The 18,667-nt window shown below is 41.5% G+C and overlaps 1 protein-coding gene across 1 annotated transcript in view; it reads left to right on the top strand.

Moving 5' to 3' along the window:
• Positions 1–13,037, top strand: part of CACHD1 (cache domain containing 1) — a gene marked incomplete at both ends in the record, with an annotated part of 197,494 nt that extends 184,457 nt beyond the window's left edge. The window contains 6 exon segments of the mRNA XM_084242212.1: positions 952–1,068; positions 2,243–2,394; positions 3,353–3,514; positions 4,732–4,809; positions 5,458–5,559; positions 12,799–13,037. Of these exon segments, the coding sequence (XP_084098338.1) occupies positions 952–1,068; positions 2,243–2,394; positions 3,353–3,514; positions 4,732–4,809; positions 5,458–5,559; positions 12,799–13,037 (850 nt within the window).
• Positions 13,038–18,667: the final 5,630 nt, after the last annotated feature.

Genomic DNA, 18,667 nt, shown 5'->3' with positions numbered 1-18,667 from the left:
CTGTGTAAGCTAAATTTCAAGCTCTGTAATGCCTTAGGACGAAGTCCACTTTCAAATTTAAATGCCATTGCTATCACAGAGTTGAGATTGTATGTGGCATGTACAGATGCATATGATATTTACAGACATTTACTGAGTGCCTCCCCTTTGTCAACTACTTTCAGCACATTAAGTCACTTTTGTTTTCAAATTAATCCTGTGATAAATGTGTAGGAACATTTCACATACACATGTTCCCATGCAATGTTGCATTATTTATATTAGTGACAAATTTTATTTTTTAAAGATTTATTTGTGCATACAAGAACTGGGGTACAGTCCAGAGGTATGGGGAGTGAGAGGATTCACCAGAGACAGAGTGGGGAACAAAACAGGCAGATCGTGAAATACACTGTTGAGGGGAGCAAAGGGCAAGTCAGGAGAGGTCTGCTGCACCATATGGGTAGCTCCCTGGCCAGGGATCGAATTCGTGCTACAGTGGCTGTGGACAGCTTCATAGGTTGCATCTTAATCCCTTTTGCCACCAGGGAGACCCTATTACTGACAAATTTTAAACCATTTAAGTAAATTGTGGTTAAGTGCCTTCTCTAGAACTTAAAGCATTTTGTGTCTATGCATATCCTAATACATGTTTCGGCATAGAAAATAATGTCTAAAAGGGCATTAAACTATAAAACGGTGATTATCTCTGGTGAGTGGGGGATATTCACTTTTATTATATGCATACCCGTTTGTTGAATATTTATGGTCTCCTAATTATTTTTATATTATATCAATTGTATATAAAGATGAACAGTTTGAACTTCAGAGTACTTAAGTGACTGGCCCATGTTTCATGTTGAATCCCAAAGTGGGGATTCAAATCCAGATCTCTCTGACACTAGTGGGGACCAGGGGCATGATGAGTGGGGAAGGTACATGGTCCTAACCTCCAGTCTTGCTCCTGCGTAGAAACCCGAGCTGCGAGGTCCACCAGGAACCACTGACATACACGGCTATTGACCCGGGCCTGCAAGACGCCCTTCACCAGTGTGTCAACAGCAGGTGCAGCCAGAGGATGGAGAGTGGGTAAGCTGTGGACGGGGCTTATTGGATCTCAATAGGGTGGCTCTGGGGGCAGAGCCTAGAAAAGAACAGCGACCCCCAGTTTCATCCAGCCTCATCCCCATTCTTGATGTTTTAAAAAGATGTATATTGATTTCTCAGGTCCAAAACTGGTTTCTCCATACCTTTGACCCACCATGGTTGTTTTCTACTTCCTACTTAGTACAGCTCTTTGACATCTGCACCATCTGTTGGTAATCTCTCTGGATGAGGATGTTATTGAAATAATGAAAGGATTATGATGGGGACATGTCATGGAAGAAGTCAGAGCAGAGGGGGCAGGACCTACTTCATGGGGCCCAGAAACCCCATGCTTTCTAGCTCTATAATACATTTAAGCTCATCTGTAAAGTGAAGATGCTTTGTGGTAATTTTAAAAAGTGAAAATTCCAGGTCCCTTCTTCTTCCCCCTCATCCCTAGGGTGTTTGGGGCTAGACAGTTTGGGAATGGTATCTCTGGTAGACTGAAAGAGAGTGGGAGCAGGGTGATTCGTTTATTGTGGCTTCAGGTTGCCATTTGATTACACAGTTAATGGGGAGAAGGGGTAGCTAATTCTGTTCTTGGTGTAAGTTTTAGCACAGGAATGATAGGGCATCTGATGGATTAATTTGAGATGTTACATGGGAACCCAAAGTCAGTTAAGTTTGGGGAACACTGCATATATTCTCTCAGAAAGTCATCATATATAGCAAGAGAATGCTTATTAAAATGCCTAAGAAACTGGCCATAAGAAAATCTGTTTATCTAATGTTTCCCAAACTTATTGGACCATTTTTTTCCCTTCCTTTTTTATGACAATACTCTTGGGAGATGTTAGGCCAAAAATCCTGCAAACTTTAGGGCCATTTGGAATTTTAAGATAACTTTGAATAATCCAGCACTTAATTCATGATGTGTGGATTTTATTGTTTGATTCAATAAAGAACAGTTTTATTTTTCTCATTCCCAAGTTGTTGAGGGACATAAAACAGCTATCCCTTGGCAGACTGTTACTATTCTCCTTTTATAAGGAAAGGAAACTAAAGCTCCAGAAGTTACAACACTACTAAGTCACAGAGCTCTTGAGAGCTACCTTTTACCCACGCCTTCCCTCACCCAACACTGCTTTCCAGAACGCTCACAGCCTTCTCTCTGCAGGGACTGTTTTGGTGTGCTGGATTGTGAGTGGTGCATGGTGGACAGCGATGGAAAGACTCACCTGGACAAATCCTACTGTGCACCCCAGAAAGAATGCTTTGGGGGAATTGTGGGTGCCAAAAGTCCCTATGTTGATGATATGGGAGCCATAGGTATGTTTGTTGGGAACGCAGAATAATTTAATTCTTAAATACATATTTTCCTGCCTTTGTGATAGTAAAGACATCTTAAAACATTTCTCTGCTTCCCCGATTCCTTTGTGAGTAGTTTTTAGTTACAAAACCAAGGCAGATAATTACCTTCAAAGCTGGCTACATATTCTGTGCAGAGTGAGCAGCCATCTGTCCTGCCAAATTTTGTAAGCCTGGAATTTATTCCCATAAAACCTGTTCTGAGAAATGTCAAGCCTGATTTCCATGTGACTGAAGTATGGAGTTTGTTTGAATGGGAGTCCGAGCTGTCAGAAGAGCAGGGCCTTTGATGGACAGAAATGACCTCAGCACATCAATTCCCTGCTGTGGTCCTCCCTCCTAACCTTTGCGAGGCAGGAGTCTGTGGCTAAATATCAGCAACTAGGGTCATCAGAAGCCACAGCTACACGATGCAACCAGAGCAGCTTAGGGTGGGAGACAGGGACACCTTTGGGAACTGTGGCCTTGAGGTCAGGCCACAAAACCTCAGAAATACTGCCTTACTCCTCTGAGATTTTCTCAGTGTCTTTCTGAGAAGAAAGATATCTGAGAATTAGTGCATTCACGTGGCCCCAAAAACAGCCCCATTGCTCTCACCTCTGCCTCCGTGACTTCTCTCTAAGATTTGCCCACACCCCAGCGAGCTGGGCTCTTCACTCTGGGCACTGCATGTGTAAGTGATTCTCATCTACTTGCTTGTCTTACCAGTCCTGGCCAATTGTGCTCTTGCTCTGCCCAGCCACCATGGGATTAAGCAAAATGATGACTGCCGTGATCCGGTGGGTCTTCTCGGAGGAACTGAAAGCTTAAGGCAGCTGTGTTCTTTCTTAGCTTCACCAAGCTCCTTTCAAATCTCCCCACCTCCTACTACCCTGGGGGAATCTTTACCAGGGACATATATATTTTTTCTTTTATGAAGGCGATGAGGTCGTCACATTGAACATGATAAAAAGTGCCCCTGTGGGTCCTGTGGCCGGAGGCATTATGGGGGGCATCATGGTCCTGGTCCTCGCAGTGTACGCCTACCGCCACCAGATCCACCGCCGCAGCCACCAGCACATGTCTCCTCTCGCTGCCCAAGGTGAGCTCCATGGGAACCCCAGACCCCTCTGGAGGTAGGAGCCTCCCTTGGCTTGTTCCTGGGCTGGAAGGATGTGGGCCAATTGTGGACGCCTAACAAGAACAGCTTAGCGACCCCAGAGTGGTCCCAGGTCCCCAAAACTTGCTTTCCTTCTTTGGCCCATGGCTCCTTCTTTAGTGCCTAAACCCCACAAGCTCCATTTTGATTCCCTAGTAAATCACTGGATCATCTCTCCTCTTTCACAACATCAACCTGCCTTTAGAGTAAGCCAATTCAGGGGAGCTGGGATCCAAAGTGGGAAATTTTGTTCTTCCCTGAGCTCAGATGTGCTGCCTTTGCTGTTCCAGAAAGACAGGTGACCCAAGGACACCCCAGGTCATTATTGGCAAGAACATAAATCTGTTGCATTGCAGCCATTATTATATGTATGAATGAATACATGTCCAAAGAATAATCCCATGTCTTCTAGGATAAGTAATTGTAGTCAAGTACAAAATGATTAATTCTGTAACCAGGGCCTCCAGAGCAAGAGTTTAAGTGGTATATGTGCCTGTTTGCAAGAGAGACAACCATTTAATGACCATGTCCCTCCTCCCTTAAAGGCCCCAGGGATGTGTTAACCTGACCTTTGTGGAGGTAAGGCTAAACTGCTCATTCCTTTTGGTCAGCTCACCCTTGCAGCATAATGACAGCTGGGTAATGGCACGTCTCACCATGGCCACAATCCTGATGAGGGATCCTGGGGTGTTGCCTGATTAAGTAACAGGGCTAATCACAAGGCTCTTTCCCCTGGGTAAGGTTTGGTGAGGCTGAGGATTACTGCCCCCAGCATAATCTCATGCCAGGCTCCTTTTAGGACTGTGTCAGACCTTTTTATCCGCATAGTAGGCCATAGTTTTATACCCCTTCCTTCTGTTTGATGTAAGTTAGTAGAGGATTAAAGATCTACTAAGCCCTACTAACTTCTTTCCTCCTCTGTCTTCAGAAATCAACTTCAGGTGCCTCTCTTGATTATTGTTCTCTCTTCTGATTCCTGCCTCCCTCCTCCTTTAAAAAAAAAAAAAAAAAAGGAACATCAGTTCATTCCTTTCCAAGATAAGATTGGTTCTTGATGGAATGCTGTCAGCCGGCCATCAAACGAGCACTCAGCAGGGTATTAAAGTGGGTGATTTTGTTTGATTAAATAGTCATGTTTCTCTCTTTTTAATGATGGGTAGAAATGTCAGTGCGTATGTCCAACCTGGAGAATGACAGAGATGAAAGAGACGACGACAGCCATGAAGACAGAGGCATCAGTGAGTATTCAAGCTGCCTCGCTGCAGAATGTGTCAGCAGGAGGCTAATCCAGAATAAATATTCTTTCTTATATCCTTTTGGCTTGTATTAAAATTTAAGAAGCTTTGACATGACAGGTGTTTTTTTTTTTTTATTCCCCATATTGAGTAGGGCAAAGTGTAGGTGTTTGCTTTGTTTTAGAAAATCTCGAAAGATTTCATGATGTTCTTTTTTGCTTTAAGTGCTTTGGCCTAAAACTTCCCCCTGTTCTTTCTCCTCCTCATTACTTTCCAGCATAGTTATTCTAGAAAGGGAATCTTCAGGTATGCATTTTTTTTTGATCCCTTAACTAATATATATAATTCTGGGTAAAAAAGAGCATCTCTTTATCAAAAGAGAGTTTCATTAGCATTGAGGTACCTTGGCCGTCAACTGCACAGAGCAGACCTTCTTTGTGCGCTTAGGAGATATATAATTGGGAACCTTTTATGCCTCAGTTCTAAAATCAGATCCCTTAGTCCACAGAATTTTTAAAATACTATTTTAGCTTTCCAGAGAATAATTTCCCCCAAGGTATGACTCAGCCTGAGCCTGCTAAGACCAAATGTGCTTAATACAATGAAGATTGGCAGACCAGTGACATTAACCATCCTTGCCTTCCCTCCCAGTCAGCAATACTCGCTTTATAGCTGCGGTCATCGAGCGCCATGCACACAGCCCAGAAAGGAGGCGTCGCTACTGGGGACGATCAGGGACAGAAAGTGATCATGGTAAGGCCTGACTTCCTACCTTGGAGAATGTGAGGAGCCTGGCATACTCACACTCGCCTTTCTCTTTCCTGTAAATTATTTTGATGTAGTTTCCCCAAAAGACACATTTCACTTTGACCCTTTTATAAGAGCCCTTGGATAGTTATGTTGATGTCACTGCATGCCCAGGCAAAAGTGGGGTGACTGCTGGACACAACTATAACTTCCTAGGTTTTCTCCATTAATGAGCATTCAGATGGTTAAAATGGAGCCTGCATACCACCCCACTTGAGTCTCATAGGTTCTACAACCAGTGTTATTAGTTGGCACCACCAGCATCATCACAGGCTCTTCTGTCGATCATGTATTCTTGGGGCATGGCTAGAGTCCACAGTGACCCTGAACTTGGCCAGCCTTGCCTGGAAAGCACAGAAAAGGCTTCACCAAATAGACAGTATTTGCAGTGAACCTTAAAGGATGATTTTTTTTTTTAAGTTAGGGGTAAAAGATACTCAAAGCAAGGGGGTAGTAGTGCAGACCAAGGTATGCATGGAATTGTCTGAAGTGCCCATAAGATGCTCAGAAAGGATCAGGGCTACGTGGTGAAGAGGCCCGAGCTTGGAGGGCACTGAGTCGCCAGTCCACATGCTGTACCAAAGTCTTGGCCAGTATGTGGCTTCTCGCCATCCCTGTGTCATAAGACTGGTTACAAAGGACAGCAAATGTAGCCTACTCATTACGTGTCACTGCCATGGTGCCATGAAAATATTAGAGGAGTGGTAGTCCTTTCCCTGTAGTTGTAATGTGTCTTTATTTTTCATATATTTAATTTTCCAGAAATCTTTATTTTCTTCCCAGAATCAGGGCTCTTTTAGATGCATAAATAATGCATTTATGCCTTATTGACTCTGCTTTCTCCCCATATACTAGGGGAGGGGGAGTGGGAGTGGGTAGGCTGGCAATATATCTTCCACCAGTGTGTTCCCACACCTGTGCTAAAAAATGCATTAGTAGATATTCAATGAAGCAACCAATGTCACCTTTTTATGCCACAGCCAGGTATTCAGACATCCTCTGGAAAACAGGAGAAGCCAAGGCTCTCATTTGTAAATTGGAATCTGTTCATTCGGGTTTTGAATGGCATTGTTTCCACCAACTAAATAGAAACTTTGGGTTTCTATGGAGAGTCAAAGTAGAACTTAAATTTTTCAGTTTCTTTGACTTTCTGTCTCTTTTCCCTAAAAACCTTTGAACCTGTAAAAATTCATTCTGCCAGGCAGTTCTGTGCCTCCTCTCCTTTGAATAATAAAACAGGTCTGAGGCTACTAAAGTTCAACAGAAATAATTTCTTATTCAACAGAAATACTGAATCCTTTCTCTCTTTCTCCTCCCTCACCCCACAGAAATTGCTTTAATACAAAATTGGAATTCTGAGTGATGTTTACGTTGTTCCATTAGCTCTCCCATTGTCTTAGTAAAATGGCACATGAAGCAACAGCTTAGATAAAAGAAACAGTGCAGTGTCGGTATCTGAAAGCCCAGGACTCTAGCTAAGGGCTCACTTTCTTTCATTTTTCACAATAATTGGATCCCTGTTATCCCCAAGGAATGAAAAACAGTTTCTCATGCAGACTGAATGCATTCACACCAAAGGAAGTGGGAGACATCGACATTCCACATAACTGCAAATGCACACAAAATCAGTAGCATTTAACTGCCTGGTGTCATGTCCCAGAACCTGTAAGGTCAGTCACTAAATGTGGTGGCAGCAAGTTCATTTCCTGCAGTGCCTGGAAAATAAAAGAGGTGTGCATTGAAATGTAGGAATCTAATTGTTTTGTCAGTATCCTTGTTCCTCTGTGTATTCTCCTATTTAGTGAACATATTGGGTGTCTACTCTTTGTAGGTGGGATGCAGGAAATCAGGGAAAGGGAGATAGTATTCCTGGGAAGCTGACGGAGTAGAAGAGCTTATAAGATAGCATCCAGTGGAGGTTGCCCACATCTCCCCCTCTTTATGAATTGTGACACCTTCTGGGAACTACTTCAGACAATAGTTTCTTAATCATTAAAGTGGACTTGGATTATTTCAACCTAGTAAATTTGTTGTAGGATTAACTGAAATAACTTATGGCAAACATGAGCTCAGGGTTTACCTCCCATCTCCATACCTATTCTGTCTTTAAGGAATTCACAATTTTTGGAGGAAACTCTAATGAATCATATTTTCATAAAACTGGTAAAAGTCGAATGTGACTGTTTCCTAAAGGGAGTGGAAAAAATATGGAGGATGGAGATAGTTCACTTTCATCTGCAAGTATATCATGAAAGATCCCCAGGGAGAGGTGGCATGGGTGCCAGACCTTACACTGGTGGGATTTGTAATATCAAGGTTCTTTGCTATCTAGAGAGCATATGTCCCTTAAGTTCTGTGTCTGATACACAAAAGGAATCTCCAAATAATATAATATGCAAATATGTAAGTATTAAACAGACGAGGCTTTGGTGGTTTGGGTCAGTGTTTTGATTTCCTAGAATTAAAAGTGTTACCAAGCTAACTTGAATTTTTATTTAGAAATAGTCAATGTTATCCAAAAGGGCTTTATATTTTAAAGGAGTCTAATTTCAATGTTTGTACCCTAAAAAAATACTTAGATCAAAGTAAGAACATTTTTAGAAAGGTAGAATTATTGTCAATAGTATATTAGGACTACTTCAAGTGATTGTTTTTCAGCATCCAGTATAAAACTATTCCCTTCACAAGTAAAGGTTAGAAATAATCACTCTCCATCTATGCTTTTAACTATACAAGCACTTTGCCCATACTTCTCTTAAAAATAATCATGTTCTAACTTATCATCTACTGGCTCATTTTTAAATAAACACACACACACACACACACACACATATATATATATATATATATATTCTCTGTTTTTGGTTAATCATCTCATTAGAAACCATGTATTTTTTATATATATATGTTGCATATATATATATATTCTCTGTTAATCATCTCATTAGAAACTGTATGCGAATGTATGTTAAGCAACAGGTTTTTTCTTTGTAAAATGGCAGCTTCCCCCTAATGAAGCAAATTCCTGAGAAAGGACTTAAAATGCAAATGGGGAATCTTGAAACCTGGTCGAAAACTGCATAATGCAACCAGAAACAATTTTCTAGAACACAGATAGCCTGCAGTTACTCTCAGTGACCACAAGGTGGAGAGTGAGTCCCAGAGGGACCTAACATCCCTTCCTGTCTAGAGTGGTTTCTCAGGAGACTTTGGGTAAATATAGAAGCAGACTGCATAAAAAGGAAAAGTTTCAACTTGACTCTTCTGTTCTTAATGGATACCTGGCCTCCCTTCTGAAGTTTATTTCTTCCTTAAGATTGGCTTTGCAGAAATTTTTCTGCCTATACCTTTGGATAGTGAAGAAATGTTTCCTTTGAAAGTATTTGTAAATATCCTTTGTGTTTTAAAAAGAGCTTCCTCACCCATGACTCAGAAATTGAGTCTCTTATTCATCACTCTTCCCAAAGTTCAACAGAATTGCCTGGTACTGAGTAAACAATTAATTTGTTAAGTGACAGCATGTGTTCGGCTTTCTCCTGCTTCTCCACAAGCTGCAACTCCCTCTCTCCAGATTTGCCTTAATTATTGAGATAAGAGAAAGCCTGAGTAAATTAGAGGGTTGAGCAATTGTGTCACACTGAAGAGTAAACAAAAGACTCCAGTGAGGGGTTCACTTTGGAAGGACCTCTGCTGGAGTTCTCACCAAAAAGCAGTAGCAGGAGAAATGTGGGTGCCCCCCAACCTGTGAACAAGATAACCCTATGTTTTAATGTAATATGGCACAAATGCCATGTAAACTCATGGAAGGGAGCACCAGACCCCATCTCGGTTGACAGGACAGGTGTGGTTAGGGAGACTTCCCAGAGACGACCTTCATACTTGTAAAGGCAGGACAGGACACAGAGCAGGTTTTCTGATCTCATGCAGACTGGGTAAAGGAGGAGTCAGAGTCCTCAGTGGTTTTTTGCAGGTCTTTTATTGGGATTTACCCGGTACACAGCAGGTAGGGGTGCAAGTCTTCACTCTATGTGGGCTCTCGGCCTTCTCTGCTTCTCTCCTGACTTCTGTTCGTTCTCGGCTTCTTGGCTTCTGCTGCTACTGGCATCCCCATGACGCCGCCCTTAAAAGCCCAGTCTTAGCCCAGGTGAATCCCATCTACCTATGCCCACACCCTACTCCAGGTGCCCGCCATCAAGCATGCATTCAGGACAAGGATCCATCATCTATCCTGATGGCGGGAGGGCAGAAAAGCCTGACATTTTCTTTACCCTACAATACTGAAGCATGTAGCATATGAGGAGGGAAGAGCGGGAGTGAACCAGGCAGAAGGACCACCGTGCACTTTATACCATAATGAAAATGAATTGTCAGTTACTGTGGGTGCTTGTAAATGAGCAGAGGGAAGTCATCCAGGGAGTATTTGGAGGCAAGATGAAGATAACCCAGCAGTAAGACAAAAGCAATCAACGCAGACACTTTGTGCGAAAACCATGCTTTCTACATTCGTCCTTTACCTGGCTGGCATGAGGTTAACCTTTACATGGTTAAGCACATGCAGCACTCTGTAACTGAGGCTTCAGAGCCCAGCACCCAGTTTTACATTCTAGAGCTAGCACAGCCAAAGCTGAGCTCATTCAGACTGCTGATATCTTCATCTTGTGTAAAGGCGTCACTGTGTCCCCAACCTTGAAACCCAGAAGTCTGCACCTTATCTAAGGATGCCAGTCCTCCTGGCATCTTCACCAGGCAAGCCCATTGGGTCACCAAGTCCTGCCTACTCTGCACTTGCACTAGCACTTAAAAAGCAGCAGAATCCTCCACTTAGACACTGCTACTATTCCCTTTCAGGTCCTCCACATCTCCTGGGGACCCATGCACCAGCCCCCTGGCCTCAGAGCCTCTGGTTTCTCCTTCCTTTTGTTCAGCCTTACCTTGCCACCAGAGCTCATCTTAAAAGTGTGTGTTATGTCCTTGCACGCCCCTCCGCTTGCCTGTTGCTGGGTCCCACCTCACAGCCAGCCTTCTTGGTCTGGTCTCAGCCAGCCCCAGCAGCACATCTCCCATTCCTTCTCGCACACACAGAGTTTATCACCATTCCTCAAAACCCCTAGAGACCTCAGGCTGCCATGTCATCATATTCTCCTCTCCCTGCCAACAGCACCTCCACACCCCTTTCTTTACATAGTGAACTTCTCTCCCATGAGGGGATCACCTTACATGTCTCTTCTTCTACTATCCTAAACCTAGACCTTAGCTTGGTTTTCCTCTCGGTGTGCCTCTGTGCTTGCTTGCGTGTTTCCCCCTGTTAACAGCATTTAGGAGCTGGGGCCTGACCTCAGCCCTTTTTCTGTTGAGTCTTGAGCTATCACAATAACCTCTACCTGCCCCCTCTCCATTTCATTCATCCTCCATTCTCTTTTTTAGAAACACAGAAATCATGTTGATTTCTTCAGGTCTGCTCAAAATCTTGCATCCTCTCTTTGTTCTCTACACTTTGGCATGGCTGGAGTAATGATCTGACTAGAAATCGCCTTTCTGCCTTCCCCCCTGCCCTTTCCCCCAGCCACTTGCTACCACTCAGCCACGTGGGGCAAGAATGACCTTAGGTTTCCTGCACTCACCTTTCCCTTGCTCAGGTCCACTTACCAAACTCCTACTCATCCTTTTAAACCCAACTAAATAATGTTTTCTACTGTGAAGCTTTCTCAATCCCCCATCCAGAATGATTCTCTCGGCTGGATTTCAGTTATACCTCAGTGATAGTTCTTATCATTATCTGCACTAGGGTGAACTAGCTTCATGAATAACTGCCTCATACTAAGTTGCGAAACCTCCTTAGCAAAGAGAGTCATGTCTTATTCATGTTTCCCAGTCACTCCCTCCAGCCAACGATAGTCTTCAATTAATGAATAATAGAATTGTGCTCTATCTGTCCTTTTGTTGTTGTTGTTCCTCACTCATGAGCTCTTAAGTCCCATGTGCAGGACCAGGTTTTTATCTCAGTGTCCCCTGCAATGCCCAGCATACTGGCTTTTGTGCAGAGTAGGTGCCCAATATTTGTTGAGTTGGACGGACTTAAATAATTCTGTCAATTGAGAAATGTTTCATTGAGAACAGAGAATTGCCTTTCTCGTTGTATGGAGCATACATTTTCAACCACAAACTATGCCTGCTTGGCTGGATGCAAGCACATCAATTTTGCAGCCACAAATGTGACTAGCACTACCCACAAGTGAGTGCTGATTGATGCTAACTGTAGATGCAGCGGAAATATTAATGAGCTGTCACTTCTCAAAAATATTAAAGGAGATTTTTGCAATATTTAAAAACATGCCAAGGTTCTTGGAATGGAATCCTTTGATCAGCAAGGGCATTTTCTTTTGAAACATTTATTACTTAGAATAGCAAAAGGAAATTAATCTTTAAATACTGTGAACCAGCTGACACAGAATAGTTGATTCCTTTGTGAGTTAACTGCGGGTATATGTAGAGTTAGTATTTCATCAGGTACTGGAACTTAAGGCAAGTTCATCAACGTCTCTGTTCATTTCCTTCACCTATAAAATGGATATAAAAAGTCATGCCTCATTGGCACACAGGGATTACCTGACACCGGTGCTGACATGGAGACAGGTGCAGAGGGTGTGGCAGTGGGCAGTGTTTCACTGTGGCATCACATTTAGACCTTGAGAAGCCCCCTGCCCCCCAACAGCTGAAGCTGATCTGAGCTAACAGCTGATCTGAATTCTGTTATGATCTTTTACTTGAAGCTGTCATTTTTTCCAATTTCTTTCAAATAAAAAATTGTCTCAGTCTTAAGTCAGGGAAAAATCTAGGAGGCTATAGTTCCAAAGGGCAGTGGTATTTATAGCCCAGATGTGGGGGGATTTTAGTTTTGTTCATTTGGGGATGTGGGAAAAGAGTTCTTGTGTATTTTTTTCCTTATATCAGTTCTCTAAAGTGAGTACTTACTGTGTGATGACTTGAAGAATCAAAAAAAAAAAAAAAAAAAAAGCTCACAAGTGATCTCTGTAAAAATAAGTCTCTTCATCATCTGCTGACAGTCTGCAAACACTTGCACCTATGAAGATAGGAATGCCTCCCTGTGCCCTAGAAATCTTACGTGACATCTCCCGCCTGCGTCTGGATGCTCTCAGCGGCTTGTTTGTTTTGTTCATTTTCTAGGTTACAGCACCATGAGCCCACAGGAAGATAGTGAGAACCCCCCTGGCAACAACGACCCTTTGTCAGCGGGGGTCGATGTGGGAAACCACGATGAGGACTTGGACCTGGACACCCCGCCTCAGACTGCAGCCCTACTAAGTCACAAGTTCCACCACTACCGCCTACACCACCCCACACTTCATCACAGCCACCACTTACAGGCGGCCGTGACAGTGCACACTGTCGACGCAGAGTGCTAACAACCTCCTCACCTCCAGGGGAAGTCGGGATCCGAGAGACGCAGAATGTTCTAGAGAAGAGAGCCAGCATGACACCCACCACAGAGACCCCTGTGTTAGCGCTTTGCCCAGAGTGGTTTTAACTCATTTCCTGCCTGTGACCGTGTTTAAAAACCAGAGAAACGGCAACAGATTCACTTTTGTGAAGCTGCAAGGCTGGTTGTGAAATGGAGGGGGAGTAAGCCTGAGGAGCAAACCTGCCATAATACTAAGCAAGTGGAACAGAAGGCAAACCTCCAAACTTAGAGACGAAACCTATAAATGAAACAGTGGGAACCCTGGTGAAGCTGAGCCAGAGGAATGTTCCCAGGAGCCAGAAACATTCAGCTCTCCTTAACTGGAAGAGAGAGAAATCTTCTCCATCGAGACTGGGCGTGTGGCCCGTCAGATAAAAGGGGTGCTCGGGAGATGTCACTTGGTTTCTGAGCGGTACCTCGCTACCACATTGCTGTATGGAACTCACGTTGAGCTCTAAATGATGCATCTCAAAATTTCTAAGTAAAGGATTATTTTTCTACTATTTATTGAACTTTCAAACGTTCTCAGACTGTAGGGGAAAGAAAAGGAAACTCTAAGAAATTTTCGGCAATTTTCCCTAGCTGTCTGGTGTGTGATGAAGTGGTTCTTTGACTAAGGAATTCTATTTCTTATTTAACTGATATCATCCCACTGCCCTAACTCCACAAAATGGGAAAATGAAGAAATCTTTCTCTCTGACTTGTTTGCAGACATTTTCTTTAGAACATGGTCTGGTGGAAACACACCTTTATTTGTAAAGCAGTATTCTTTCTCTGTGTTTGACAGAGGTGGGGAGGGACAGAGGAATCCAAGAAGCTTTTAAAGAAAGTTTGTTTCTTTTTAACTCATTTCTGCTCTCCATACAATGCTTTTCTTAGGTTTCTACGAAACCTAATTTTACAACCCCAGCCTTTCAGCTAAGGGAGGGTTGGGTTTAATCTCCTTGTTTTAGAGACTATTGATTTTAAAATGTCCCATTTTGATTCTGAGAATATTGAACACATAAAGGAAGTTTTTTAAATTCAAAAGTTTGATTCTTAAAGATTTCTTTGGAAATCATAATTGAAAGCTGCTGCTGCATTATCCAAGAAGTTATCCTCCAAACTGCTTTGTGATGTCTCCAGAGATGAATCAGATCTGGCCAATATAACATGGGGCATTGTAATTTTAAAGTAGTGTTCTAATTACAGTGATGTATTTTAGATTCACATTTTGTGATTCAAATATGTTATAAAGACATTCTTGCACCGTGTGTGGTAAATCTCCATTTATATGTAGTTGGAAAAATTTCACTGAATAATGTTTTAATGATAGGGTATTACAATACAATGTAAAAAAAAAATTGGTTCTTCAGCAGTACAGGAAGTAAACTACATGTGTCTATCAGGAAACCCCTTCTTACTGTGTATAAATTTGCAGTCTAGTGAAATAAACTGTATGAACAGACTGTCTTTGGGTCTAGTGATTTGTTAATCTGCTCCTTCTCGTGCCCCAAGGCAAATTACATTCACTTGCTAACCTATCAGGGCTCTTGCCAAAATGAAAGCCTCCTTGCAGCACCATTGTCAACTTCAGGGCCTTCTTGACAATCTTGAATATGCAGCAAGGTTTAATAGAATGAAATAAATTAAAAGCAAACATTAAAAATGTGGAACAGAGCTCCCCTTCCTGCTCATCTAAAGTAAAAGTCTTGGTTCTTCTTTAACTGCTGGAGAAAATGGATGATTTCCAGTCTTCCCAGGAAAAAAACGTCTCCATGGGCTACTGGGATTTTCCATTAAAGTCAAGAACTTCTGTGTTATGGAACTAGCCTTTTGATGAGGGGGGAATGAGTTAAGGGGGAGCCTGGTGTTTTTTAAGAAAATAACAAAACTTAAATCTTAAAAATAAAATACTAAAGTTTGCTCAAAGATTTCAAAATGGATTTTGTGTCTTTTACAGTAAGTATCTTCCGCTATCCTGAAATTTAGGGGGAAATAATTGAATGCTTGTACCTGAATAAGAAATGTCTTGCAGTTCCTGTGGAATATGACATATAGGTTTTTGAAGTTTTGATCTTCCAAGTTGTCTCATGTCTTCTTTCCCAAGAGTTGTTCATAATGTTATTTAAGCATTTGTTGGTGTTCTTGTTGCTTAAAAGGAAAAATGCTTTTGGAAATTTTATCATGGTAACCAACATTAGTTCTTTTTGCACTCAGGTACATAACTGACTGAATACACAAATTCCCTGCCTGGAGGGAGATCCTCTCAATGCCTTCTCATTCACTAAAGTCTCTTAATGCTTCTAACCCACTGTGCTTATCAAGTATCAAGAGCTGAGGGTGTTCCTGATGATTTTATATAACTAGAATTGGAAATGTCCTATTTCTGTCCCTAGTAAAACCAGATTCAGACTCATACTAGTCCTCGTGGTATATGTTCCTCTGCTTCTCAGATACATTTACTTTAAAAATTTTGGAGTATATATATTGTAGTTTTTCTTCCTCAATGTCTTGATTTAATTTGAATGCTTAACTACATTAATAGGTTTATTTAAAAAACTTTGTGTAATTTGCTTAGACAGATTTATGACTGGTATAAGCAAAGAAATCCTGGAAGATCACTTCAGCTCATCTCCCTAGCTAATGGGCTGCTCAAATGATTATAATTTTTTTAAATATTTATCTGGTAGAATAATCAAATCAAAACAGGCCAGTCCAGTCTCATTTGCGTCTCTATGGGTCTGTTTCTCTACAGAGGAATGGTGATTTTCCTGGCTGACATGCAATACCATATTCAGAATTTTTTCTGATTTGTCGTAAAAAGGAATCTTAAGCTAAAGATGTACATCTCTGACTATTAATACCTGTGTAAAAAAAGAAAAACCTGTGTACGATGATAGTCTGGTTTTTTTTCTTTTTTTCTTTTATTTTGTATATTTTGACATCATTTTTCATTTTTGCACAATGTGTGCATGCATTTTCATCTTGGTAATATTCCCCATACAATTCCCATCCCCCGATGGTCTGTTTAATAGTGAAATTGTGTGACATGTATGAATCAATCTAGAGAGGTAACTGGAAAAATCTTAAGCGTGTTTTTCCTCCAAACTCCCTCATCAGTACTAGCCTACTTCTTAGGGCCTCTTCACCTTTAATCCAGTGTTTCTTAACCTTTTTTAAAGAAATTCATTGCCCTTCTAAAGTTTTTATTGATGTTACATTTACCCTAATGAGAAGTTACGTACTTGGGATGAGATATTGAATATAGTTCAACTGTGAAAGGCTACACACCATTGTAATATCTGATTTCTTTTTCTTTCCCCAAGAAATAGTCGTTATCTTCCCCATTTGAGAATGTGTACCTTAAAGTTATGCAAGAAAGTAAGCAAGAAGGCCAGGACTAAAAGAAGTCTCTGATTCGATGCTCAGACCTGTCTCGGGTCAATTCCAAAGGCAAATATCTTCGGATGAGCAACATCACCTGCACCTATCTTATCCTTTCCTTTTTTTGTGTGCCTGGTTTGCAAGCTCTTGTATATGCCTCCACTGAATCCGTGACCTCTAAACTGGTTCCTAGACTCTTCTCCAGATCATCATTCATTCAGTAAGCAATCATAGGGCCCCCACTATGCGTCAGGTACTGTACTAAGAACTAAGTATACAGGAATGAATGAAACAGAATGATCCCTTCCCTCATTGAATCTAACTGAATAATGGGACTGACTCTTCTTCCTTTGTGTTTCACTGCATGAGATTCTAGAAGTTGACTCAATCCTAGGGTTGGATTTCTTCACAATCCTATATAAATCATAATAAGCCCATCCTACTTATTTGGTTGAATTTCAGATTCATGACAAACAGGGTTAGGCATTTCTTCTGCCCCCACAACTACTTTCCTACTCTGCTTCTGTGAGTTTGACTTTTTTTTTTTTTAAGTGCTCCCTCATATAGGTGATACTGCAGTATTGTCTTTCTCTGGTTTCTTTCATTTAATGTAATGTCCTCCAGGTTCACCTGTGTTGCAAGTAACAGGATTTCCTTCCTTCTCAGGGCTGAGGGTTCATGCTTTTTTATTTACTTGTATGTTTTCGTCTGTTCTTAAGAAAATAACCTCCCCTCTCACCCCAGCAAGTATCAAATACAACTTCTCCCATGATCAGGTTCCTTAGCAACCCCATTCCCATACCTGATAAAGAGAGCAGTGGTCTTAAGCTCAGCTTCTGCACCTGTCATGAACTTCTAGTTGACATTACCTGGAGCTTAGCTGCGTCTTCATGTGAACTCCTACAGCCTCCACTGGATTTCTGCTTTCTAAGAGCAGAAACTATTTCCTTCTCCTTTTATAGGGCTATGCCTGAAACTTAGTATACACTCTACTCTTCAAATCCTTGAATATTTGTTGCAAGAATTAAATTTCTATAGTGTCATCTGCAACCACAGTCAGGTACAGCCTATCAAAATATATGTTGTATTTAAAGTAGTAGATGAAGGCTCCCTCCTCCAGCCCCTGGTGGCGCAGCGGGTTGAGCACAGAGCTATGAAGCTGTCAGCAGCCTCTGCAAATTCTCTCACCCTCCCACACCTCTGGCCTGTACCCTAGTTCTTGTATAAATAAATTTTAAAAAAATCTTTTAAAAAGTAAAATAGTAGATGAAGCATATTGATTTCTCCAAAATACTTGTTTAATTAGTTCATCAGTTTTCTAGCATATTGTACACTATTACACATTTTAGAAGTTTTTAAGTGTTATCGCTGATACAAAAATCAAATTCCTAAAGCATATAGATTCCATATATAGGCATTTAAAATGATACATGTAATTTATCATCATTTATATCACATGCACACTTCCAAGTACTCAAATAATTCCTGCTGGCTACTGAAATGTATAGTTAATTATCCAATGTGGTTTTAAGTAACATTTTCTTTGAAGAAGGAGCTTATATATGAAGGCTTTCAAATCCTATTTCTCATAAAACTTCTTGTATTTCTCTCACACTATTCCCATTCTATTTCTGGGTGTTGGTTGATTAAAGTGTTTTATGTAACAATATACCTACCAGGATTAGTGCCTTAGTTCTTACTTCAGCCTAGTGCTTTTAGAAAAAAAAATTACGTAACAAGAGGCTTGGCTCCCCTACAAAGTTACGTTCTTGACTTTCAGGACTCCTTGGCAATCCTTTATCCAGACCCAGTTTATTCTCTGTTGTATTCTCCTCAAAATCAGATCCAAGGTGTTTTCACATTCTCTAGCCCTGTGCTCTCTCCTGCCACAGCCACTCCACAGCTGCCCTTCATTTCTGCCCTCACATATGGGTGGAAGTCTTACAACTTTATACCTTTCACATCATGTTCTCTGATCTCAGACGCAGGCATCATCTTACTCTTCTTGATCGGGTTGTATCAAATTGGCATAGCCTCAGTTCTACCTCCCCAAACAATGCATCCTTCTCCTTAAGCTTAAAGCACATTCAATCATCCCCTAGCCTAAAAAGACAAGCCTTCCTTTGCCTTCCTTTCCACTCAGATTACTGTTAAATGACTCCTTTGTTTGGACTGATACTTCAAAATCGGAGTGTCCCATCAAACCTC

This window comes from Talpa europaea (assembly GCF_964194135.1).
Source record: "Talpa europaea genome assembly, chromosome: 9".
NCBI classification, from domain to species: domain Eukaryota; kingdom Metazoa; phylum Chordata; class Mammalia; order Eulipotyphla; family Talpidae; genus Talpa; species Talpa europaea.
Note: the sequence above shows the minus strand (reverse complement) of the source record. Positions and strands in the feature narration are given on the sequence as shown.